The 25,670-nt window shown below is 45.9% G+C and overlaps 1 protein-coding gene across 1 annotated transcript in view; it reads left to right on the top strand.

Annotated features, from left to right (window-relative positions):
• Positions 1 to 25,670, top strand: part of nid1a (nidogen 1a) — a 133,274-nt gene that overhangs the window by 104,271 nt on the left and 3,333 nt on the right. Inside the window, exons 14-18 of the mRNA XM_085996690.1 lie at positions 337 to 509; positions 10,805 to 10,931; positions 15,365 to 15,536; positions 18,022 to 18,179; positions 21,831 to 21,954. Coding sequence (XP_085852816.1) covers positions 337 to 509; positions 10,805 to 10,931; positions 15,365 to 15,536; positions 18,022 to 18,179; positions 21,831 to 21,954 — 754 coding nt within the window. The remainder of the gene's footprint in view (positions 1 to 336; positions 510 to 10,804; positions 10,932 to 15,364; positions 15,537 to 18,021; positions 18,180 to 21,830; positions 21,955 to 25,670) is intronic.

The following is a 25,670-nucleotide window of genomic DNA, read 5'->3' on the forward strand; positions in this document are numbered from 1 at the left end:
TGTGTCCAGTATTCTAGGTGTGGTCTAACCAAGGTTTTATATACGTTCAACATAACTTCTCTACTTTTCAATTCTATTCTGCTAGAAATGAGCACCAGTGCTTTGTTTGCATTTTTTAATGGCCTTGTTAACCTGCATTGTTGCATTTAATGATTTGTGAATCTGTACCCCTAGCTCCCTTTGCTCCTCAAACCACTTACATTATTTCCAAGAAAATGACTAACTGAAGGGGTTAACTTCTTGTGCATTTCCCTGGATGTAAGTGTTTGTTTAAACTTGGTGTGATGTACTGCTATCCAAACATGACCATCTGGTTTCCTTCCACTGTTCTGACAGGTCTTGACACAGTCACTCCTACTGTTGTAGTTGGGCCCACAACTCGACCAGATGTCATTCCACTCCCCCCAGGCACACATCTCCTCTTCGCACAAAGTGGAAAAATAGACCACATCCCAGTGGAAGGCAACAGCCTGAAGAAAAATGAAGCAAAGACTTTACTCCATGTTCCTGTAAGCAGTGTTCAAAAAACATAATTCGTCAATAGCTCGTTTCATAGCTGCAATGTAACAGCTGATCATTTTCTGATAATCTGTGAAAATCTTGTTTTTTTTTTAACATGCCTGTGATCCTACATGCGTGAAGGTGCCATCTTGTGACTACACTGTTGATACATTCAAGTACCAAGCCTCCAGTACGCCAGTGAAATCAGCAGCTGAAAACATTACCCCTTCCCCCACCCCGCCCCCTCGAGGGGAGGGAGCCTAATCTCTGCTTTGTGGGTGTCTCCCTTCCCAAAGGGACGGAGCCGAGTCTGAACCCACATCCAACTGTGTCGTTTCAACAGCCGTGTGCATTTATATAGCGCCTTAATGTAGTAAAATGTCCCAAGGTGCTTCACAGGAGTGTTATCGGGCAAAAATTGACACTGAGCCACATAGGGGTCTATTAGGACAGGTGGGAGGTAGGTTTTAAGCAGCGTCTTAAAGGAGGAGTTAGAGGCGAGGCAGTTTAGGGAAGGAATTCCAGAGCTCGGGGCCTACACGGCTGAAGACACGGCCGCCAGTGGTGGAACGATGAAAATCGGCGATGTGCAAAAGGCCATTGCACTGCTGACAAACCCTTGTACGGAGTCCATTGTGGTTCAAACGGTTGGACACTTGCGCTCCTAACCAAAGGGCCGTGAGTTTGAGACCTCGATGTCTGGTCAGCTGAACCCAGTTGATTTGAGTCACAATGTGGATCACTGTCTGGTAATAAATTCCATCTTTGGAGGGGCAAGAACTCGCAGAAAGCAATTTATTTTATTGGAATTGCAAGCTGACAGCTGAAAGAGCACCATTGACTACATTTCTATCTGAGCTGAAGAATTCTGGTGCCCTGAGGGTGTAATTTACATTGTGTCCAGAGAATTCTGCAATAAGTTATCCGTCTCCACCTACCAGAACAGATTTTAGTGTCGTCCAATGGCTAAGCAAGAATGGGAAGAACAGCTGGTCTCAGCTAGACCCTGCAGTGTGCTCTGACTCATTGAGTTGCATCTAGTCCTGCCCAGCCCCCTCCCCCCACTCCCTCACTACGCGAGCATGCTGAGGTCAACAGCTGTATAGTATCGCTCATTCACTATCCTCTCCCCACCCCCAACCGAGGCTGCCGCTGTCCTGCCATAAAAATCATGAGAGACTCACGAGTCTTGGAGCCTGCATGTTCATGTTCTGTCCTACGCATTTTATACTAATGGAGATGAACAGAAACAAATAAGTGTTTTTTTTGTCTCAAGTTTCCCTATTGATAGAATGAGGAGAGGCAATATAAACTAAATGGTACAATTTTAAAGTGGGTGCTAGAACAGAGAGACCTGGAGGTGTACGTATGTAAATCTTTGAAGGTGGTAGGACAAGTTGATGAGGCTGTTTATTTTTTAAAAAACATATGGGATCCTGGGCTTTATAAATAGAGGCGTAGTGTAGGAACGGAGATTCCTATCTGAATAAGGTATGCGACTCGATGAATCAAATCAACAGGTTTTAATGAACAACGAAGTTAACAGGGAAACTACAGGAGAAACGGTACACAGGTCTAATCAGCTTGCTGGGCACTCGACTTCTGGAAGCTGACGTCATGACGTCATCGCGTTCTTCGCACCACTGGTGGTGGTCACGTGATCGGCGTCATGACGTCATCACGTGGAGTGCAGGAAAACACAATACAGTACAGTTAACAGGCAGTTTAAAGGTGCAGTCAGCGGCTGCACTACACTGTAGTTAAAGGGATTATTACTAATTGTTCTGAGACCCTTGGTGGCTCTGCCACAGGTGCCCCCCCCAGAATCCACTTTAACGGACATTGTCAACCGAGTAGGAGGTTTAATGATCCTGGCCGAACGGCGACGAAACTTAGGCAGCGGAAACGGGGCATTAGGAGAAGAACCAGTGCCGGATTGTGGCAGAAGCGGCGTCTCGGGCGAGGCAGAAACGGTAGTCAGAGGTGCAGGCGCGTCTGAGGCCGAATCGGGCTGTTCGACGGTGGGCTGGTGCACGGCTGGTCTGGTGGCCAACGGCGGTCGGCCACGGCGAGGCGGTTGGGCAGCCACGACAGGCTCACTCCAATCTAGGTGGGCTGGTTTGAGCCGGTCGATAGAGATGGTATCGGACTTTCCATCGACTTCAACTGTGGAAAAACTTTTCCCCTGATGAGATGACACGAAAAGGTCCGGTAAACGGCGGCTTGGGCGGCTCTCTGTGACCGTCCTGTCTAATAAAGACATAGTCCGAACTCATGAGCTCTGTCGGGACGTGAGGCCTCTGCAGGTCATGCTGCGAGGTTGGGATGGGCAGGAAATTCCTAGCCACCTCCTGATGTAGCAGGAGCTGTTGAGCTGCAGACCATGGTTCGGTGTGTGGAGGGAGAAAGTCACTGGCACTCTGAGTGTCTGGCCATAAACCAGCTCAGCCGATGAAGACTGAAGATCCTCCTTTGGGGCTGTCCGGAGGCCCAGCATCACCCATGGGAGCCTGTCCACCCAGTTGGGTCCCCTCGAGCTTGAGAGACCGATGGAACCTTTCGCACAGACCATTTGCCTGCGGATGGTACGCGGTGGTACGGTGCAGCTTGGTACCCAGGCCTTGTGCCACTGCGTTCCACAGTTCTGATGTGAATTGCGGACCGCGGTCCGAGGAGATGTCCGATGGCACCCCGAACCGAGCCACCCACGACGAAAGAAACGCCCTGGCGACGTCTGCTGCGGTGGTAGCGGCCAAGGGAATCGCCTCTGGCCACCTGGTGGTCCGGTCTACCACCGTCAGGAGGTGTGTGAATCCACGTGACCCGGGAAGGGGACCTACTAAATCCACGTGAACGTGGTCGAAACGGCGCTCGGGCACCGGGAAGTTGGCAACCGGAGCCTTGACGTGACGGTGGACTTTGGATTTTTGACAATCGACGCAATTGTTTGTCCAGTCCCGGACGTCCAAATGCATGCCTTTCCAAACAAATTTGCGGGACAGTAGCCGTTGAGAAGCCCGCATCCCTGGGTGAGATAACCCGTGGATTGCCTGGAATACTTTCTTGCGCCATTCGACCGGCACAATGGGCCGGGGCACTCCCATGGATGTGTTGCACAAGAGCGTGGTTCCTGCCGCTTGAAACGGCATGTCTGCAACCTGCCAACTGGAAGGCGTGGTCCTAAACGCTTGTACCTCTGGGTCTGCCAGTTGATCCTCTGCCAGTCCGACGAAATCGATGCCCAGGTGGACTGGCTGGACTGGAACCCGGGAAAGACAATCTGCCACGAGATTATCCTTGCCTGACACGTGCTGCAAATCCGTTGTGAATTCGGATATAAACGTGAGGTGGCGCTGCTGCCGAGCTGACCAAGGTTCCGCCGTTTTGGCCATGGCGAAGGTGAGCAGCTTGTGGTCCACGAATGCAGTGAACGGACGGCCTTCTAGAAGGAAACGAAAATGCCGGATGGCCAAAAACAGGGCTAGCAACTCTGTCAAAAGTGCTATACTTTCGCTCGTTCTTGCGCAGTTGGCGGCTGAAAAAGGCTAATGGCTGCCAACCCCCGTCGACCCACTGCTCTTGAACTGCTCCGATGGCGTAGTCGGAGGCATCCGTAGTGAGGGCAACAGTCGCGCCCGGGAGTGGGTGTGCTAGCATAGTTGCATCCGCCAACGCCGCCTTGGTATCGCGGAACGCCTGGTCCATTTGCGGTGTCTAAGTGAGGACATCCTTGCCCGACTTTCCTTTCAGTGCTTCGTACAGAGGTTGCATTAACCGGGCCGCCTTGGGGACGAAACGATGATAAAAATTTACCATCCCCAAGAACTCTTGCAGGGGTTTGACTGTGAGAGGCCGCAGGAATGCGGTAACTGCCTCTACCTTGGTGGCTAGCGGGACGGCGCCTTCTGGGGTAATCCTGTGTCCCAGGAAATCAATACTGGATACTCCAAACGTGCATTTGGCCGGATTGACAATAAGGCCGTGTTGGCTGAGCCGGGCGAAAAGTGTACGTAAATGGGCCATGTGAGCTATCGTATCCTTGCTGGCTATTAAGATGTCGTCCAAATATACAAAAATGAAGGGCAGGTCCCGTAAGACAGAGTCCATCAACCGCTGGAATGCTTGAGCTGCGTTCTTCAGACCGAATGGCATGCGGAGGAACTCAAAAAGGCCGAACGGAGTAATGACTGCCGTTTTGGGGACGTCTGGAGGGTGCACCGGAACTTGCTGATGTCCACGAACGAGATCCACTTTAGAAAATAGAGTTGCCAGCCAGATGTGCCGAAAAATCTTGGATGTGGGGAATAGGATACCTGTCTGGTGTCGTTTAAGCGTCTGTAATCCCCGCAAGGTCGCCATCCGCCGCCTGGTTTGGGTACTATATGCAGTGGGGAGGACCAAGGGCTGTCCGAACGCCGGATGATCCCGAGGCGCTCCATGGTCTGGAACTCAGCCTTTGCGGCTGCCAGCTTGCCGGCTTCTAATCGCCGCGCCCGAGCGTAAACGGGTGCTCCGGTCGTGGAGATATGGTGCTCCACCCCGTGCCATGTGCCTGCAGCCGAAAAAGTAGGCCTGGTGAGCTCCGGGAATTCGCCGAGCAGGCGCGTAAACCCGTCTTGCGACGGAACCGCACAGGCCACCGACCAGGACACGGCGGTGCTGCAGTGGCAGGGCACTGCGTGGAAAGTGGACGCATTAATGAGTCGGCAGTGTTGGACGTCGACCAGCAGACCGTTGGCACAGAAAAAATCAGCTCCCAGGATGGCCTGTGAGACCATAGCTGTAATAAAGTCGCAGACAAAACGCTGACCGGCGAAGGTTAAGTTTACCGTCCGTTTACCGAACGTACGCATGGCAGCGCCGTTTATTGCCACGAGGGAAGGCCCCTGGCCGCCGGATAGTAGGTCCAGCTTTGAAGCTGGCAGGATGCTGCACTTTGAACCAGTGTCGCACAGGAATCATCGGCCCGTAACGGAATCCGTAATGTAAATGAGTTTGCCCGCTGAGCCCGCCACCATAGCTAACTTGCCGTGCTTTTCAGACCTTGTCGTCCGTCGGGGAGGACGCGGGCTTGTTGGAGTTTTTTTTTCTTGAGGGAAACTGCAAGGAGGCCGGCAGCATCGAGCTTTGGCGCCAAAACGGGCGTGGTACGCGCACCATCCTGCTGGGGGAGGGCTGGGCTTCGCTCGCGTGGGGGAAAGGCGTCTCGTGGCTGCACAACATTGCTGAGTAACAGTATTCAATTCAATTCAATTCAATTCAAATGCTTTATTGGCATGAAAGTTTACAGAGAACCATATTGCCAAAGCTTACATAGCAAAAAGGTACAGTTTTCCAACATTCTGTAGGTGTCAATCGATTTGACATTTGTTGGGTACATACAATATTACTTTTAAACAATATTAATTTTAAACAGTCTTTGTACTTCATTTGGTACGTTCAATATTAATTTTAAACAGTCTTACTTTTAAACAGTCCTCAGGTTGTGACATGTTGTTACATATTTGGCCCCAAGGTATGGTCTGTCTCCTTCTCCTAGGACTAATCTCAATTTTGACAGGTCATCCAATTCCTTGAAATCTGGGGTTGTTTGGCTTAGCTTGTTGAATAATATGTTTCTTGATGTGTTGAATTTTTCGCATTTTAGGAGGAAATGCATTTCTGTTTCAACCTCGCCGGCCAGACATTGATCGCATATTCTATTCTCTCTAGGCTGCCAGGATTTCTTGTATCTGCCTTTTTCAATTTCCAGTTGGTGGTCGCTTAGTCTGTACCTGGTGAGGGTCTGTCTCTGTTTTGTGTCTCTGATGGTCGTGAGGTAGTCTGCCAGTTTATATTCTCTTTTTAGGGCCCGGTAACATTCTAATCTGCTTTGGCTTTCGGTTATTTTGTTCCAATGTTCCAGGTAGGTTTCTTTGCATTGTTTAATGATTTGGTTCACTCGGATTGGTGTTTGGACGGCTGTGTTGGTCTGGGTCTGGTCAGGGTCCGGCTGAGTACTTAGTTTCAGTAGCAGCTGACTCAGGGGACTCTTTTCTGGGTTTAGCTCTTGGGTCTGAAAGGCTTTGAAATGAAGGGTGTCTGGGGAGCTAGATTTGAGGTGATTTAGGAAGTTTAGTGCTCATTTTTGGATGTTTATTATCAGTGGGTATCTGCCTAGTTCGGTTCTGCATGCATTTGTTGGCGTTTTTCTTTGGGTGCGAAGGATGCTTCGGCAGAATTCTGCATGTAGGGCTTCTATTGTGTGTTTTTCCCATTTAGTGTAGCTTTGGTGATTTAGCGGGCCCCATACTTCACTACCGTACAGTGCAATGGGCAGGATTATGCTGTCAAATATTTTGAGCCAGATTTTGATTGGGATTTGGATGTTGTAGAATTTTCTTTTTATTGCATATAGGGCTCTTCGGGCTTTTTCTTTTAGTGCATTCACTGCTATGCTGAAGCTCCCTGATGCTGTAATAGTTAGACCAAGGTAGGTGTAGCTCATAGTGTGTCCTATAGTGGTATCACTGAGGGTAAACTGGTATTTGTTTTCCTGACATCTGGGCCTTTTTTGAAAAATCATGATGTTGGTTTTCTTTAGATTTACTGTTAGAGCCCAATTTTGGCAGTATTTGTCGAGTAGGTCTAGTTGTTGCTGTAATCCCTGTTCTGTGGGAGACAGCAGAACCAGGTTGTCCGCATAGAACAGGGATTTCACTTCTCCATCAAGGAGACGGAGACCTGGTGACTCGCTTTGCTCCAGCATGTCTGCTAATTCATTTATGTATATGTTGAACAGGGTCGGGCTCAAATTGCAGCCCTGCCGGACGCCTCTTCTCTGGGTGAAGAAATCGGTGCGTTTGTCTCCAATTTTGACCCCGCATTTGTTTTTCAGATACATTGATTTAATAAGGTCATAGACTTTGCCCCCTATTCCACACTGAAGAAGTTTATAATAGAGCCCTTCGTGCCATATAGAGTCAAAGGCTTTCTTGAAGTCGATGAAACAGGCGAATATTTTCCCATTTTTTGTTTGGTGTATATGTTTTCCAATGAGGGTGTGAAGGGTATAGATATGGTCGGCGGTGCGGTGTTTTGGAAGAAAGCCTATTTGGTTTTTTCTGAGGATATTATGTTTGTTAAGAAAATCAAGTAATCTACTATTTAGAATACTGCAGAATAACTTCCCTAGACAACTGTTGACACAGATGCCGCGGTAGTTATTAAATATCTTGTCTGCCTCTGCAGCGAGTTCAGCACCGTCTGTCATGGCAGTGTTGGCCAAGGCCGCCTGAACCGGTTCGGGTAGCTGGCAGAGGAAAAGCTCACGGAATAAAAAACATTGGGGTTCCGCGCCCAACAGCGTGAGCATTTGACTCATCAGCTCTGACGGTTTTGAGTCCCCGAGGCCGGGCATGGAAATAAGCTTGCGTGCCCGCTCCAACTTATTAAGATCAAATACCTGTAGCAAATGGGCTTTAAGCGCTTCGTACTTGCCCTCCTCCGGTGGGCTTCCAAGGATGCTGACGACCCGCGAGGCCGTGGCACTGTCGAGAGCGGCAACCACATCATAATAACGGGTCGAATCTGCTGTGACCTCCCGGAGAGCGAACTGTGCTTCTGCCTGGAAAAACCATGCTGGCTGCTGTTCCCAGAACTGCGGCAGTTTAAGGGCGATGGCGTTCATGTTTATCCTCAACGAAAGTTGTCCGACGAGATCGGGGTCACCAATGTAGGAACGGAGGTTCCTATCTGAATAAGGTATTCGACTCGATGAATCAAATCAACAGGTTTTAATGAACAACTAAGTTAACAGGGAAACTACAGGAGAAACGGTACACAGGTCTAATCAGCTTGCTGGGCACTCGACGACTACTGGAAGATTCTGGAAGCTGACGTCATCGCGTTCTTCGCGCCACTGGTGGTCACGTGATCGGCGTCATGACGTCATCACGTGGAGTGCAGGAAAACACAATACAGTACAGTTAACAGGCAGTTTAAAGGTGCAGTCCGCGGCTGCACTACACTGTAGTTAAAGGGATTATTACTAATTGTTCTGAGACCCTTGGTGGCTCCGCCACAATAGTGTACAAAAGCAAGGAAGGTAAACCTGTATACAACACTGGTTAGGCCTCAGCTGGAGTATTGTGGCCAATTCTCAAGCACAGGGAAGATGGGTGAACGGAACTTGGCACGAGTTAGTATATTTTCCAGAATACAGTGGTGTGCATTCACTTTATAAAGAATTTTTCAAAATTTTGCAAGTTGATGCTAACTGAGACTCAAATTTGCTCCTGGCCATTATTCCTTTTGGTGGGGGGGGGGGGGGGGGGGGGCGGGAATATTTGTTCAGATGTACAAATAAAGCACAAATTATTTGTCTGGACATAGCAGCCAAGGGGGTTTGCTAGAAATAACTGCAACAACAGGGAATGGCCAAAATGTTGTGTGTTCTACCCACACTATTGTGTAAACGGAATGACTTAATTCTGTTGGGAATTGAATTATAGTTGTAGTTGCATACCAAACTGACTGACTTGTAAAAGGCAATCTACTGAATATGCCACCTTGCACAATGTATGTAGAAGTTGTAGAACTCATGTTTTTTTAATCCAATTTTTAGGACAGGTACAGTGTTGTTTCTGTAATTGCTTCTGCCCTCCCTTATTACAAAAGGCTTTAGCAGTCTTGTCTGTCTTTGTAAAAATTTCAGAACGCTAACTTATTTCAGAGCAATTTGTAGGTCTTTTTAAAAAAAATTAAAAAAAATAGCGTCTTTCCTGATGGGACTTCTGATTCTCATCCTAATTGATAAAAAGTATTGGGATAGGTATATTAATGGGTTGTTGTGAATGATTACTTGACTGTTGCATAAAAAGGGTAATCCATTTGTTAAATAGGAGGTAGGCTTCAATGGAACTTGTCCAAAAGCCAATCCTCTGACGCTGAATTTACCCATACCAAATTGTTGGCTCAAACCAGACTCTCTCCACTGGGGTTTTGTGTCTGTTCCAGTTCAGGTGTATCCCAGTGGTAACTGGCAGCAGACTTGTTACATCCACTCAATGTTATCTCTGCCAGTTTTGTTCAACAGAAAACAGTTTAGATCTGCAGAAAGGTTGTGCCAATGGAAGTGTTCCACTGAGACCCAGCAGTAGAAACTCCTCACTCCGCAGATTTTCAAACGTGACCTTAGTAATCCTGGAAATTTTGTGTGACACTGATTTAACTTTAAAGTTCTTGTTTTCAAATCTCCCTATCTCTGTAACCTCTTTTCAGCTCTAGAACCCTCAGAGAACTCAGTGTTCCTCCAATTCTGACTTCTTGCACAGCCCTGATTTTCATCACCCCACCATTGATGGTCGTGCCTTCAGCTGCCTGGGCCCTAAGCTCTGGAATTCCCCCCCTAAACCGCCGCCCCTCTCTCCTTTAAGATGCTCCTTAAAACCTAGCTTTTGGTCACCTGTCCTAATATCTCCTTATGTGTCTTGGTGTCAAATTCTTGTCTGATAATGCTCCTATGAAGCGGCTTGGGACGTTTTACTACGTTAAAGCTGCTATATAAATACAAGAAGTTGTTGTTGATCCATTGGAACTGCACTACTGCACCAACTTGTTGGTTGCATTTATAGATTGAGGTCCAGTCAACACCGATAATAACAAGCAGGATGTTGCATTTTTCTTGGCAGTATGAATTCATGGATTGAACATTTACGGATGGAGTCCTTGAGCATTAATCTTAATTTTTGTTTATTCATAGTATTGGATAAAAGGCAGTGAGGCTGGATCGGTGCAGTGAATTAATCCGTCCAGCAGCAACTCTGAGTTCCTGTGCCTGAGCCAATCTTTATTTGGCATGGGAAGGTTCACAACTGGAATAAATTTGGAACATACCTTAACCTTGGAGCAAATCTGACAGCGATGCAGATGTTTTGTCAGCATCTGGAGAAAGCTACCACGGTCCATTGTGGCATCATTGGAATGCAGAAATGCGTGTTTGTTGAAAATAGTTGTGTCCAAACAGGCCACGCATAGCACTGGGCTCTGGCCATCCCGTCAAAGGCTCAGGCACTTATTTATGCTTATGTTTCTCGTTGACTGATTTGTCCTGTTTGAAATTCATTGGCCTCCGATTTGGAAGATCTGTTAGTATCAGCAACGTGACAGAGATACAATTTAAGGGAACATGGACTTAGTTTATATTTCACTCCCAAAGTTTGCTGTAAAAGAATGACACACTCACTATTTTACTGTGTGTTTTCTTTCACTGTCCTGTAAAGAATTTGTTACCGGTTTAACATGGCGCTTCTTCTACCTATAGGATAAGGTGGTCATTGGTGTTGCGTATGACTGTGTGGACAAGATGGTATACTGGACTGACATTGCTGGACGCACCATCAGCCGAGCCAGTCTTCAAGGAGGAGAGCCCACAACTATCATTGGAATAGGTTGGTATGAAACTGGGGAGGAGCAGGGAGAGATGAATCCTTAACTAGGCTCTTAAACCAAATCCTATTTTTGGCTGTGGCTTTGATCCCAATATTCCACAGAATTATTTTGTGTACATTTACTGGTATTGCACATCCTTTTGTGTCAGCCGTGGCTCAGTGGGTAGCACTCTCGCCTCTGAGTCAGAAGGTCATGGGATCAAGTCCCACTCCAGAGACTTGAGCACAGATTCCAGGCTGACACTCCAGTGCACTACTGAGGGAGCGCTGCACTCAGAGATGCCGTCTTTCAGATGAGATGTTAAACCAAGGTTCCGTCTGCCCCCTCGGGTGGGTGTAATAGATCCCATGGCGCTATTGCGAAGACGAGCAGTGGACTTATCCCCTGGCCATTATTTAACCCTCAACCAACATGACTAAAACAGATTATCTGGTCATTATCACAATGCTGTTTGTGAGCACAAATTGGCTGCTGTGTGTCCTACATTACAACAGTGACTACACTTCAAAAATTACTTCATTAGCTGTAAAGCACTTTGGGACATCCTGAGGTCGTGAAAGGTGCTATATAAATGCAAGTTCTTTCTTTTCAATTGTACTAAAAATTTAACATATCCATTAAGTAGGATTAGAAGTTAATTATTGAAGAAACTCATGCACAGTGCATCGCTTGGTCACCTCTCTTCTAAAAGAAAGAAAGACTTGCATTTATAAAGTGCCTTTCATGACCACGGGACATCTCAAAGCGCTTAACAGCCAATGAAGTACTTTTGGAGTGTAGTCACTGTTGTAATGTAGGAAACGCGGCAGCCAATTTGTGCACAGCAAGCTCCCACAAATAGCAATGTGATGATGACTAGGTAATCTGTTTTTGTTATGTTGATTGAGGGATAAAGGCCAGGACACCGGGGATAAAATTCGCTTCATTTAAAAGAACCGAGTTAAGGACATTGTCTGAAGTTGAGTGCAATGGCACTTGGAATTGGCATTGTGGTATTTCTTGCTTATTTTATTTTGCATTGTTTAAGGAGAGAACTAGGGGGCATAGTCTCAGGATAAGGGGTCAGCCTTTTAAGACTGAGATGAGGAGGAATTTCTTCACACACAGGGTGGTGAATCTTTGGAATTCTCTACCCCAAAGGGCTGTGGATGCTGAGTCATTGAGTATATTCAAGGCTGAGATAGATAGATTTTTGGACTCTAGGGGAATCAAGGGATATGGGGATCGGGCAGGAAAGTGGAGTTGAGGTCAAAGATCAGCCATGATCTTATTGAATGGCGGAGCCGGCTTGAGGGGCCATATGGCCTACTCCTCCTAATTCTTCGCTTCTTATGAAACAAAGAAGCTTACAGTGCAGAAGGAGGCAGTTTGGCCCATTGTGTCTGTGCTGGCCCTTTGCTAGCACAATCCCAAACTAATGCCATTGCCCTGTTCGCTCCCCATAACTCTATACTGTCATCTGCTTCAAATGTTTATCCCGTTTTCCTTTAAAAGTTGCATTGGTCTCTGTCCCAGCTTCTTGTAACAAAAATCTGCATAAAGAAATTCTTCTCTGCCTCTTTCCAGGCTCTTAGTGAGTATTTTAAATTGATGGTCCTCATCACTGACTCCCCAACCAGAGCAAATAGTCTTTCCCCATTAACCCTTCATAATTTTAAGAACTACTATGTAATCTGTTCTCAGTCTTCAGTGCCCCAGTGAAAATAGTTCCAGTATCTCAAGTCACTCCACATAACACTCATTTCTAATCATTGGCAAATCTGTGCATTTATGCCCTCTTGGCTCTTGTACTCTAAGCCTCTATTTACAAGCCCAAAGGTGCTGTTGGCTTTTTTATGTCTTTATCCACTGGCACTCACGCATGTGTACTAGAACTCTAGGTGTGACTTGTTCATTCACACCATTCAGAGTCTTTCCATTAGATGTTTACTTCTATTCCTTGCTTTTCCCACCTAAATCCATTACCTTACACTTGTCTGCCTTAAATTGCATCTCCCACCTGTCTGCCCATTCTGCTGGGAATCGCCACCATGTTAATTTAAATTCTACATGGACACATTCTCACCATGAGGCTGCGTGCAGCAGTTCAAAGAGAACAGTCATCACCGCCGCCACCACCTCAGGGCAACTAGGGATGGGCAATAAGTGCAGCCTTGCCAGCGACGCCCACTTCTCAAGAACAAAACAACTTGACTCAATGATCAAGGACTGGATACCAATACAGACCCACCTGCCTTTCCCTGTCCTCTTGTCTTCCACCTTACACCTTCAACTGAATTATCAGAAATCTGGTGGACATACCCCATGAGCAGGCACACCAGGATCTGTTGACCACACTTATGTTCTTGTTTGTGTAATCCGTGACTTCGGTCACCAGAACTAAACATGCTCACCTATCTAATTCAGCAATATTTATTTACAGTGCTACGTACAGACCAAGCATAATTACGCAATCCGATGTGTCATTGTCTGGAGCTCTTATCCCAGGTCCAATCTGCCAAACCCCGGCTATGCTTTATATATAACTTGTTTATTGCATTTGTGACCTAGCCTGGCCCTAAGCTGTAACCACAAAGAAGACTATTCACTTGTTCTGTCTAGACCCCCAAGACTACTTGGTTATCAGATACAGCTTCTCTGGTTATTTCTCCATTCAAAAACTATCTGTTGATGCAACCATCTTCTATACAATAGTAACAGCCATGCGCAAGGCGTTGGATCCTTATAAGATGCACACAGAGACATCACTGAACTTAACGCTGACATTCTTACTCTAAAACTGCAGACGGTCATATCGGTATAAATGTTCAACACCCATCGCCCCTGTGCTTGCTGACCTACATTGGCTCCTTGTCCAGCAACACCTTGAATTTAAAATTCTCATCCTCGTGTTCAATATCCCTCCATGGCCTCACCCCTCTCTATCTCTAACCTCCTCCAGCCCCACAGCCTTCAGCTCTCTGCATTCCTCCAATTCTGGCCTCTTGCACATCCCTGATCGCTCCACCACTGATGGCTGTGCCTTCAGCTGCCGAGGCCCTAAGTTCTGGAATTCCCTCCCCAAGCCTCTCTACCTCTCTCTTCCTTTTAAGATGCTCCTTAAAACCTACCTCTTTGACAAAGCATTTAGTCACCTGTCCAAATGTATCCTTCTTTGGCTAGCTGTTAATTTTTGTCTGATTACACGTCTGTGAAGCACCTTGGGACATTTTACTACGTTAAAGGCGCTATATAAGTTGTTCAATTCTCCAGTGTAAGCACACATCCACAGCAATACAACAGTGTACTGGTCAGCTCAGCAGAATCGCATTGGTCTACAGACCTGAGCACACAATCCAGGCTGACTTTCCAGTGCAATGAAGATCTCGCCAGCTCAACACCAAGAAATGACAAAACTAATAATCCTCGGAGGCTTCAGTACTTGGGTCGACTACAATCTTCTGGGCACGATCACATATCTGATGCTAGAATTCCCAAAGTTACCTTCTATGACAAACTCCTGTTGTAATACAGGTGGGCAGACGACACACTAAAAAGACATACTGTACTGTCCTCCCTACGTGTATGTGTCTGTACGCAGTTAGCCAGCCAAACTCCTTTCAATAACGACATGGGAGTCAGGATGTAGCGTCCAAGTTCTGGTGTTTAATAATGCCACACTTGCATGAGGTCAATGAAACGATACAAATCAGTTGCATTGGGTTGGAGTAAAACTGGGAAAGAAAAAAGAAAGAAATGCACCTTGTTACATACATGAGATATAACTAACATCTAAACATGAATATGTAATGAAACCATTCAACTCACAGGCAATGCTTTCGAAGGCGTAACAATGTAAGATTACAGCGGATTAACTTGCAGCACGCTCCATGCTGATGTGACCTCTTTGTTTGCTATCACTATACTACTTCCTGTTGAGTGACCCTACTGGCCATTTCCATTTACTGCCACCTACTGGCGGCAACAAAACGAAACTCCTGCAATTATAAGGCAGAACACATACTAAAGGCCATCTTAAACTGCGAATCTTGTAATGTTCGGGGGGAGGAAACAGCAACGAATTTCTAAAGAATATTTAAATTTTTCAAAATTGAGAGTTGAAATTTCAGGAACTAAATTGTTTCTGTGAAATTAAATATTTTGTTTTGTTTTGAAACTTAATACTGTCCTGTCCCATCGTGTCTCACACTTGTATCATCCTTGCATTTAAACCTGTTTCAATTGAGAAGTACTCGACTGCAGTAAGTATGATTTGACTTGGAGGATTACTTGGATAAATGTTCTCAGGTTAAAGTTCACTCCATTAATATATTAATGGTGGAAAATGAGCTTGGATTCCATGATTAAATTGTGATGGTACAGCAGTTTTAAATACCTACAGTAATTCTTTTATTCTGCATCTTAACTTGCCGTGTATGTTTTTATGTTTAAGATCTGGAGAGCCCTGAAGGAATAGCCATCGATCACCTGGGCCGCAACATCTTCTGGACAGATTCTGGGCTGGACAGAATTGAAGTGGCCAAAATGGACGGAGACCAGAGGCGTGTGCTCTTTACCGATGGCCTGGTAAACCCCCGAGCAATTGTTGCAGATCCTGTCAACGGGTATGTGCCAGAAGGAGAGCTCACGCAACCGTCACTATTAAAACTCTTTTCAGTTCTCAGTGTGTGTGTAAGGAAGAAAGGCGTTGCATTTATATAGCGCCTTTCACGTCCTCAGGACATCTCAAAGCGCTTCACAGCCAATAAAATACTTTTGAAGTGTCGTCACTGCTGCAATGTAGGTAAGATCAGCTGTGCTAGAGGAACGATTGACTGTAATTGGGTAAGTGGAATGTATAGAAACTTCTGGAAGCCTGGAGCACTTCTTGGATTAAACTTTGATCTTTGACTTTGGTGCAACACTGAAAGAAAAGGCAGAGAACAAATGTCCAGGTAACCAGGATGTCTTGGAATTCCTCCCTTGCACCTCTTGTAGTTTGAATTACAACTATCTTCACTGTTGCACAGCAGTTCCACAGGAATTTCTTGCAAAACTTTTGAAAGGTGGGGAGTTTGGTGGCATAGTTTGTAGGAATACCTGTTGTCACCTTTTGATCTCCAGACCCAACACCCACCCCCACTAATATTTCTCTGTTCCTTTTATTGGGTTTCAGGTCACTCCCTTCACTGGTTCCCTTAGTGTCATCTTTTTTATAGTTCTGCAGTGGTGACCAGAGAACTGGATGAACCCCCAAAAACTAGGGTTCAAGTCCTGTAGCTGCCTCTAGGAGATTTTAAAATATAATTTAAAGAAAATTGTTTTAATAATAAAAGACATGTACTTGGGAAGGAAAAATTTGCTAGGGTGCGGAGAAAGAGCAGGGGAGTGGATCTAATTGGAGAGCTCTTTCAAAGACAGGCACGACGGGTCAAATGGCCTCCTCCTGTGCTGTATGATACTACAAGGATATAAATGAGCCGGCTAACTCCAACTACTGTTGTTAAGGTAGCAGGCATGAGGTTTCTACCAATTTGCACTAAACTACCTTTAACCCAACACTAGCAAACATTAATTCCACAACTTTACCTAGAAAATTCAAGAGCTCAAAAATATGAATTACTGAATGGTCAGTAAAAGTGGCCATGGAGCTGTTGGATTGTCGTAAAAACCCAACGGGTTCATTGATGTCCTTTAGGGAAGGAAACCTGCCCTCCTTCCCCAGTCTGGCCTATATGTGACTCCAGTCCCACACCAACGTGGTTAACTCTTCATTGAAGTGGCCTAGCAAGCCACTCAGTCATATCAAACCGTTACCAGTGGTTCAAGAAGAAGGCTCACCACCGTCACCGTAGGGCAGCTAAGGATGGGCAATAAATGCCGGGTTTGCCAGCAACGCCCACACCCTAGAATGAATATAAAAAATAACTTGTCTGCACTAAATTTCATCGGCTATTGTGTCCCACTCAAAAGTTCTGTCAAACAGATTTTTGCAGACTCAGGATGATCTCTCCTCCTGTTCTGTTGGCTAATTGCGTCTCATTAAACCTAAATCAGTAATGTGTAGTTCATGTGTGTGGCCATTTGGTGTGGTGCATGTGTGGCTTCAAGTGCATCCTACCATGTGTTTGAGTCCCCACATATGTGGTGCACTCCAAGCCATGTATAATAGGCCCTTCAGTACACTATGCCTTTGCTTGTGTTTTTAAAGTATTGAAAACTAGGTCAATAAAAATATTATAAAAAATTACACAAACACTTACGAACGAAATTTTTCCCAAGAGATGGGAGCAGTGGCAAGTTGGGTAAGGGAATGAGGAAGAGCTGGTAGGTGGTAACAAAGGGAATGTATCATGTTGCTAGTTCACACAGGCTGGTGTCCAAATCAGCACTAGTAGAGGATCAGCGCACAGGATCTTGTGACAGAGGTGCTGATTCTGAAATAGTAACACATTGGGGTGGGTGGGTAAGATTTTTGCCAATCCTTTTTCTTACTGCACAGTGAATACAAACCAGATGTTGTATTTTATATTATATGTATAGTATATGGAGAGGGTGCAGAGGAGATTTACCAGAATGGTACCAGTGATGAGGGAATTCAGTTATGCGGAGAGACTGGAGAAGCTGGGATTGTTCTCCTTGGAGCAGAGGAGGTTAGGGGGAAATTTAATACAGGTGTTCAAAATTATATGGGGTTTCGATAGTCAATAAGAAGAAACTGCACTGGCAGGAGGGTTGGTAACCAGAGGATATAGATTTAAGGTAATTTGCATGAAGAGCCAGCGGGGAGATGAGAATTTATTTACGCAGCGAGTTGTGATGATCTGGAACGCATTACCTGAAAGGGTGGTGGAAGCGGATTCAATAATAACCTTCAAAAGGGAACTGGATAAATACTTGAAAAGGAGAAATTTGCAGGGCTATGGGGGAAAGAGCGGAGGGAGTGGGCCTAATTGGATAGCTCTTTCAAAGCCAGCACAGGCACAATGGGCTGAATAGCAGCCTCCTGTGCTGTATCATGGTATGTTGTTTTCAAACCCCCTGAAGTCTGTACGGTTTTGAAGAATTTACTGTGCTAGTGGGATTACTACTTAATCACATTTTTTTCAGAAACCTGTACTGGACAGACTGGAACAGAGATGCTCCCAAAATTGAGACCTCGTACATGGATGGAACTAACAGACGGATCCTTGTGAAAGATGATCTTGGCCTGCCCAATGGACTGACCTACGACCCGTATGGCGCAGTGTTGTGTTGGGCCGATGCAGGTATGTTGAACTGAGATGGTTTTTCTAATCACAGGCTTTAAATTCTGATTTGCGAAGTTCATATTTAGACGGCTTATTTCACAGTGTAGCCACGTTTCTGTTGCTCTGCTAGTGATCTTAAACATTCATAATTCACCTGAACTCTCAGTACAAGCATTTTACTGCGTGCCTCATATTGTGTATACAGTGCCAGCTATGTGATGCGTACTGTAATGTGGGGTTTCTGGTGCTTGTGCTGACGATTCAGATGGAAGGAATATCAGATGAACATGAATTTAAAATTATCCTTTCATCGTATATTGACTCGATGCTGCCACTACTTCTGATTTGTCACGCTGCTTGTCCAACATCCATTATTGGATGAGCAGAAATTTCCTCCCAATTAAATATTGGTAAGACTGAAGCCATTGTCTTCAGTCCCCGCCACAAACTCCGTTCCCTAGCCACCAACTCCATCCCTCTCCCTGGCCACTGTCTGAGAGTGAACCAGACTGTTTGCAACATTGGCGTCCTATTTGACCCTGAGATGAGCTTCCGACCACATCCTTTCCATCACCAAGACAGCCTATTTCCACATCCATAACATCGCCCATCTCCACCCTTGCCTCAGCTCATCTGCTGCTGAAACCCTCATCCATGCCTTTGTTACCTCTAGACTTGACTATTCCAACGCACTCCTGGCCGGCCTCCCACCTTGCACCTCTGTAAACTTGAGCTCATCCAAAACTCTGCTGCCGTATCCTAACTTGCACCAAGTCCCATTCACCCATCATCCCTGTGCTCACTGACCTACATTGGCTCCCGGTCCGGCAATGCCTCGATTTTAAAATTCTCATTCTTGTTTTCAAATTGCTCCATGGCCTTGCCCCTCCCTATCTCTGTAACCTCCTCCAGCCCTACAACCCTCAGATATCTGCACTCCTCCAATTCTAGTCTTTTGCGCATCCCTGATTTTCATCGCTCCACTATTGGCGGCCGTGCCTTCAACTGTGTAGGCCTTAAGCTCTGGAATTCCTTCCCTAAACCTCTCCGCCTCTCTACCTCTCTTTTAAGTCGCTCTTTAAAACCTACCTCTTTGACCAAGCTTTTAGTCACCTGCCCAAATATCACTGTCTTAAATTTTGTCTGATAACGCTCATGTGAGGCGCCTTGGGATGTATTACTACGTTAAAGGTGCTATATCTATGTTAAGGTGCTACATAAATGCAAATTGTTCATGCATCAGTGTTTGTACCTATGGAACAGACTCCCAGACAATGGGCTGGATTTTCATTCAGCAGTCGGGAAGGAGGCGGGACTACAACTTTCGGGTTTTAGTCCCGCCTACATCGACATCTGGCCAATCCACGCGATTTTCCCTTGATTGACCTTGTTGAGCCTGCCCAGCAGGTTCAGCAGCCCAATTAAGAGCCACCCGGCAACAGGTGACGTCACAGACTGGAATTTCGTCTGTCAAGACGTCTTGACAGATGAAATATCAGTGTTTCACAGCTGTTTGAAGCTGTCAAACACTGACCGTCTGACTTCTAACCTGAGTCCTTCTACGCAGACTCAGTTAGAACTCTCACCGGCAATGAAAGCTGAAGGCTGTCACTTTTGACAGATCGCAGCCATTTTGCTTTCAGTGCCGGCTGAGTGATGGACTCCTGAAACCTGGAGGAAGAAAGACTGTTAAGGTAAGTACAGGTAATTTAAACTTCTTTACACACTTTAGACACACCAAACACACTTGCCTTTGCACTCATGCACCCATCACTCACCTGAACACCGACATCGCGACCCCTCCAAGTCCTTCAACCCGACGGCCCGCCTGCTCTAACCTGGCGTGGTTTGGAGTCGTCGGGAATACCACACGACACCCCTCAAAATAGGGATTAGGCTAAAAACTGCTTGTTAACTACCTGTTAGCAGGCAGTTAATTGGCACTAATCCCTTCCTGCCTCGGGTCGGCGGGTCCCAGTGCAGGGCGGGTACCCGCCTCCTGTGAAACTTACGTGGGGGCGGGATGGTGTCGGGACCCCCGAATTCGGGATTTTAGCCCGCCTCACGGCACACTGAAAATCGAGGCCAATGTCCTCACCTGGATCTTTGTCTCGTGTATGGGCAAGTTCAGATACAGCTAACTTATCTCTTGCTGAACAAACTTTGTTGGAGCGCACAGTAGTTATTGGAGATCTATTGGCCATTCGTGTCCCACCAATCACTTGGATTGGTTTTGTGTAACCTCACCCCTCTCTCCAACTGCACTTTGATGTACAAGAGACCCCAGAAATCTAGAAATGCTGATGTTTTGCTGTTGGTAATATGGCTGTGACATCCTGATGAATCAATGAGTAAGTGCACCATGTAATATGATCCAAGCAGGCCATGAAGATCCCCATGTCAATCCCAGGCTTCTTTTGAGTTAGTTCATGTCCGCCACAGCTGTGTTCCTCATATAGGAACAGGAGGAGGCCATTCAGCCCCTCGAGCCTCTTCTGCCATTCAGTTAGAGTCCTGGCTAACATTTATCCCTCAACCAGATCACCATAACAGATTATCTGGTCATTATCACATTGCTCTTTTTGGGAGCTTGCTGTGTGCAAATTGACTACAATGTTTCCTACATTACAACAACAACCACCACTTGTATTTATATAGTGCTTTTAATGTAGTAAAATGTCCCACTGCGCTTCACAGGAACGTTATCAAACATAATTTGACACCGAGCCACACAAGGAGATATTAGGACAGGTGACCAAAAGCTTGGTCAAAGAGGTAGGTTTTATGGAGTGCCTCAAAGGAGGAGAGAGCGGCAGAGAGGCGGAGAGGTTTAGGGAGGGAATTCCAGAGGTTAGGGCCAAGATAGCTGAAAGACACGGCCGCCAATGGTGGGGCGATGGAATTACGCAACAGGTCCGAATTGGAGGAACGCAGAGATCTCGGCAGGTTCTAGGGCTGGAGGAGGTTAGGATGGGGAGGGGCAAGGCCATGGAGGGATTTGAACACAAAAGATGAGAATTTTAAAATCGAGGCGTTGCCGGACCGGGAGCCAATGTAGGTCAGATTGATGTCACAGGAGTAAGTTTGACAGTAAATAGATATATTGTACTCTTGACCCCAAGTGCCCTGTAGGTCAATGTTGTTGAAGCACTGTTACCTGGTCCGAGAGCTGCAGCTCCTGTGGAGTAAAATACCAAAGTGTTTCTCCGAGGGATGAAAAACAGTTGGCCTCTAATCCCAAAAATATTTGCAGTAAAAACATGACCTAAAGCTTGTACGCAGATCATGTTGCAGCTGTGTGATAGAATGTTGTCGGGCAAGTGTTAAAGGTCCAAATGCATCATTCCATATTGTTTTTTAGTCTCCTTTGGTGGTTTCCCAGGATATAACTTTGATAAATTATTAAAGCATAGCCTGCATGTTAATTATTACCAGTTTAATTCAATTTCCTTAAATGTGCTGCCAAAACAAAGCTGCCTGTGGACCATATTTCCGATCTATAATGGGTAACAGCTTCCCAACAACAAACTGATGGTGAGACTCGCGGTGTGTCTCTCTCTCTCTCTCTTTCTCTCTCTCTCTCTCTCTCTCTCTCTCTCTCTCTCTCTCCTCTCTGCCGAGCCCTCTGTTCTTCCGTAGTGAGGTTTGTAACTGTTCCATTCTCTGCAGGAACCCAGAGGTTGGAATGCATGAACCCGAATCGCACTGGCCGAAGGAGAATACTTGAGGGCATCCAGTACCCCTTTGGGATTACGAGTTACGGAAGGAATTTGTACTATACAGACTGGAGGAGGTACAGTATCCATTTCAGTGAGGTTTCCTGAGATTGTACTATATATTTCATAGAATTACATAAAATGTACAGCACAGAAACAGGCCATTCGGCCCAACTAGTTCATGCCAGTGTTTATGCTCCACACGAGCCTCCTCCAACCTCGCTTCATCTCACCCCATCAGCATATCCTTCTATTCCTTTCTCCCTCATGTACTTGTCCAGCTTCCCCTTAAATGCATCTATGCTATTTGTCTCAACCACTTCCTGTGGTAGCGAGTTCCACATTCTCACCACTCTCTGGGCAAAGAGGTTTCTCCTGAATTCCCGATTGGTTTTATTACTGACTATCTTACATTTATGGCCCCTTAGTTCTGAACTTCCCCACAAGTGGAAACAGTTTCTCTACGTCTACCCTATCAAACCTTTTCATAATTTTAAAGACCTCTATTAGGTCACCCTTCAGCTTTCTCTTTTCTAGAAACATAGAAAAATAGGAGCAGGAGTAGGCCATTCAGCCCTTCGAGCCTGCTCCCCCATTCAATATGATCATGGCTGATCCTCTATCTCAATACCATGTTCCTGCTCTCTCCCCATACCCCTTGGTGCCTTTTGTGTCTAGAAATCTATCTATCTCCTTAAATATATTCAGTGACTTGACCCCCACAGCCTTCTGTGGTAGAGAATTCCACAGTTCACCACCCTCTGAGTGAAGAAATGTTTCCTCATCTCAGTCCTAAATGCCCTACCCCGTATCCTGAGACTGACCCCTCGTTCTAGAGCCCCCAGCCAGGGGAAACATCCTCCCTGCATCCAGTCTGTCTAGCCCTGTCAGAATTTTATACATTTCAATGAGATCCCCTCTCATTCTTCTAAACTCTAGTGAATACAGGCCTAGTCGACCCAATCTCTCCTCATACGACAGTCCTGCCATCCCAGGAATCAGTCTGGTGAACCTTCGCTGCACTCCCTCTATGGCAAGTATATCCTTCCTTAGGTAAGGAGACCAAAACTGCACACAGTACTCCAGGTGCGGTCTCACCAAGGCCCTGTACAACTAGAGAAAAGAGCCCCAGCCTGTTCAGTCTATCCTGAACATACGAACAATGACTGACAGGTAAAGACCCTCTTGTCCATTTAACCTGTCCCACACAATTGCGATACCTTGTGCATCACAATGTATACACACTCCACCCTACCTGAAACCATGTTAGCCCCTGGGAGAGATGAAAAACCATATATAAACCCAAGCCAATTTGGGAGGAAAAATCTGGGCAATGCCTCTCCGTGCCCAACCTACGCGATCAAAACTAGTTCAGGTGATCACTCTGCCCCTGATAATTCCTTGCAGTACCAAATCTTTTGTACAAGGTTATCTCTACCCCAGCCAGAGACAGATCCTGCTCTGGCTTGAAGGAATTCAGCGAGTCTGCGTCCACCACACGAGATGGCAGCCTGTTCCAGAGGTCCACTATTCTCTGGGAAAAGAACCACCTCCTGACATCTAACCTAGATCTGGCCTTATACAACTTAAAATTGTGACCCCTGGTCCTCGCTAACCTATTTAGTTGCAACAAACTGCATTTGGCATGCCTTATTTTATCTTTTACACCAAGGCTGTTGTATGTTTTAAATTAGATTAGCTGATGGTTCAGTTAAAAAATCTTGTGTAGACACAGAACCTATTCACATAAAGTAGTTTGGATTAAGTTCCAGTGTAATGTCAACCCAAGGCTGCCCTGAAACTGCCATGTTTGGAAAATACCATCGTGTTGGACTCTACATTATTCCTACTTTAACTCTTGTGCCACATTCCCAATAGTACAAATGTTTCTTTTCTTTGCGTTTCAGCCTCATGAATAAATATTGCCAATAGTTTGTTTTTTAATTTGCAAGATAAACTTTTGTTCACCGATCTTTGCAGCCAACTAAAATTAGGAAATTTGTGTATCCACAGTGAAGATTTAAGGGGTCACTTTGTTACTGGGCCCTTGTGCTCCGGGACGGTACTGTGTATTAACTGTCCCAGTATTGTTGCTAGGGTTACAGTAAAAAGTTGTGATGGGGCTGTGAAAATTTTGCACATCTACCGGGACTTAAAGCACCCAGCGGGGCAGATGACTGAATGATTGGTGTATGGAGAGATCATTGCAAGCTTCATATGCTGGGGTGAACTGTTTATGCTCAATACTGGTAGGAGGGATTTGAAATTATAAATTAAGAGAAGTTGGGATAGAGCAGAGGAGGTTCAGGGGAGATTTAATAGAAGTGCTCAAAATTATGAGGGGTTTCGATAGAGTAGATAAGAAATTGTTTCCACTGGCAGGTGGGTCGGTAATCGGAGGATACAGGTTTAAAATAATTGGCAAAAAAGCCAGAGGGGAGAAGAGAATTTTTTTTACGTAGCGAGTTATGATGATCTGGAATGCACTGCCTGAAAGGGTGATGGAAGCATAACATAAGAAATAGGAGCAGGAGTAGGCCATTCGGCCCCTCTAGCTTGCTCTGCCATTAAATAAGATCATGGCTGATCTGATCTTGGCCTCAACTCCACTTTTCTGCCTGTTCCCCATAACCCTCGACTCCCCTGTAGCTCAAATGTCTGTCTATCTCCGCCTTGAATATATTCACTGACTCAGCCTCCACAGCTCTCTGGGGTCGAGAATTCCAAAGATTCACAACCCCCTGAGAGAAGAAATTCTTCCTCATCTCCGTCTTAAATGGGCGACCCCTTATTCGGAAACTATGCCCCCTAGTTCTAGCTTCCCCTAAGAGGGGAAACATCCTCTCAGCATCTACCCTGTCAAGCCCCCTCAGAATCTTTTATGTTTCAATAAGATCACCTCCCATTCTTCTAAATTCCAATGAGGATAGGTCCAACTTGCTCAACCTTTCCTCATAAGACAACCCCTTCATCCCAGGAATCAACCTAGTGAACCTTCTCTGAACTGCCTCCAATGCAAGTATATCCTTCCTTAAATAAGGAGACTAAAACTGTACGCAGTACTCTAGATGTGGTCTCACCAGCGCCTGGCACAGTTGTAGCAAGACTTTCCAACTTTTATACTAATCCCCCTTGCAATAAAGGCCAACATTCCATTTGCCTTCCTAATTAATTGCTGTACCTGCATGCTAACTTTTTGTGTTTCATGTACGAGGACACCCAGATCCCTCTGTACCGCAGCATTCTGTAGTCTCCCCATGTAAATAATATTTTGCTTTACTATTCTTCCTACCAAAGTGGATAATTTCACATTTTCCCACATTATACTCCATCTGCCAAATATTTGCCCACTCACTGAACCTATCTATACCCCTTTGCAGACTCTTGGGGCTGGATTTTCATTCAGCAGTCGGGAAGGAGGCAGGACTACAACTTTTGGGTTTTAGTCCTGCCTACATCGACGTCCGGCCAATCCACACGATTTTACCTTGATTGACCTTGTTGAGCCCACCCAGTGGGCTCAGCAGGCCAATTAAGGGCCACCTGGCAACAGGTGACGTCACAGACTGAAATTTCATCTGTCAAGACGTCTTGACAGATGAAATATCAGTGTTTCACAGCTGTTTGAAGCTGTCAAATACTGACAGTCTTACTTCTAACCTGAGTCCTTCTCCACAGACTCAGTTAGAACTCACACCAGCAATGAAAGCTGAAGGCTGTCACTTTTGACAGCTCGCAGCCATTTTGCTTTCAGTGCCGGCTGAGTGATGGACTCCCGAAACCTAGAGGAAGA

This window comes from Somniosus microcephalus, chromosome 9, assembly GCF_052327205.1.
Source record: "Somniosus microcephalus isolate GS21.2 chromosome 9, FLI_Smic_1.0, whole genome shotgun sequence".
NCBI classification, from domain to species: Eukaryota; Metazoa; Chordata; class Chondrichthyes; order Squaliformes; family Somniosidae; genus Somniosus; species Somniosus microcephalus.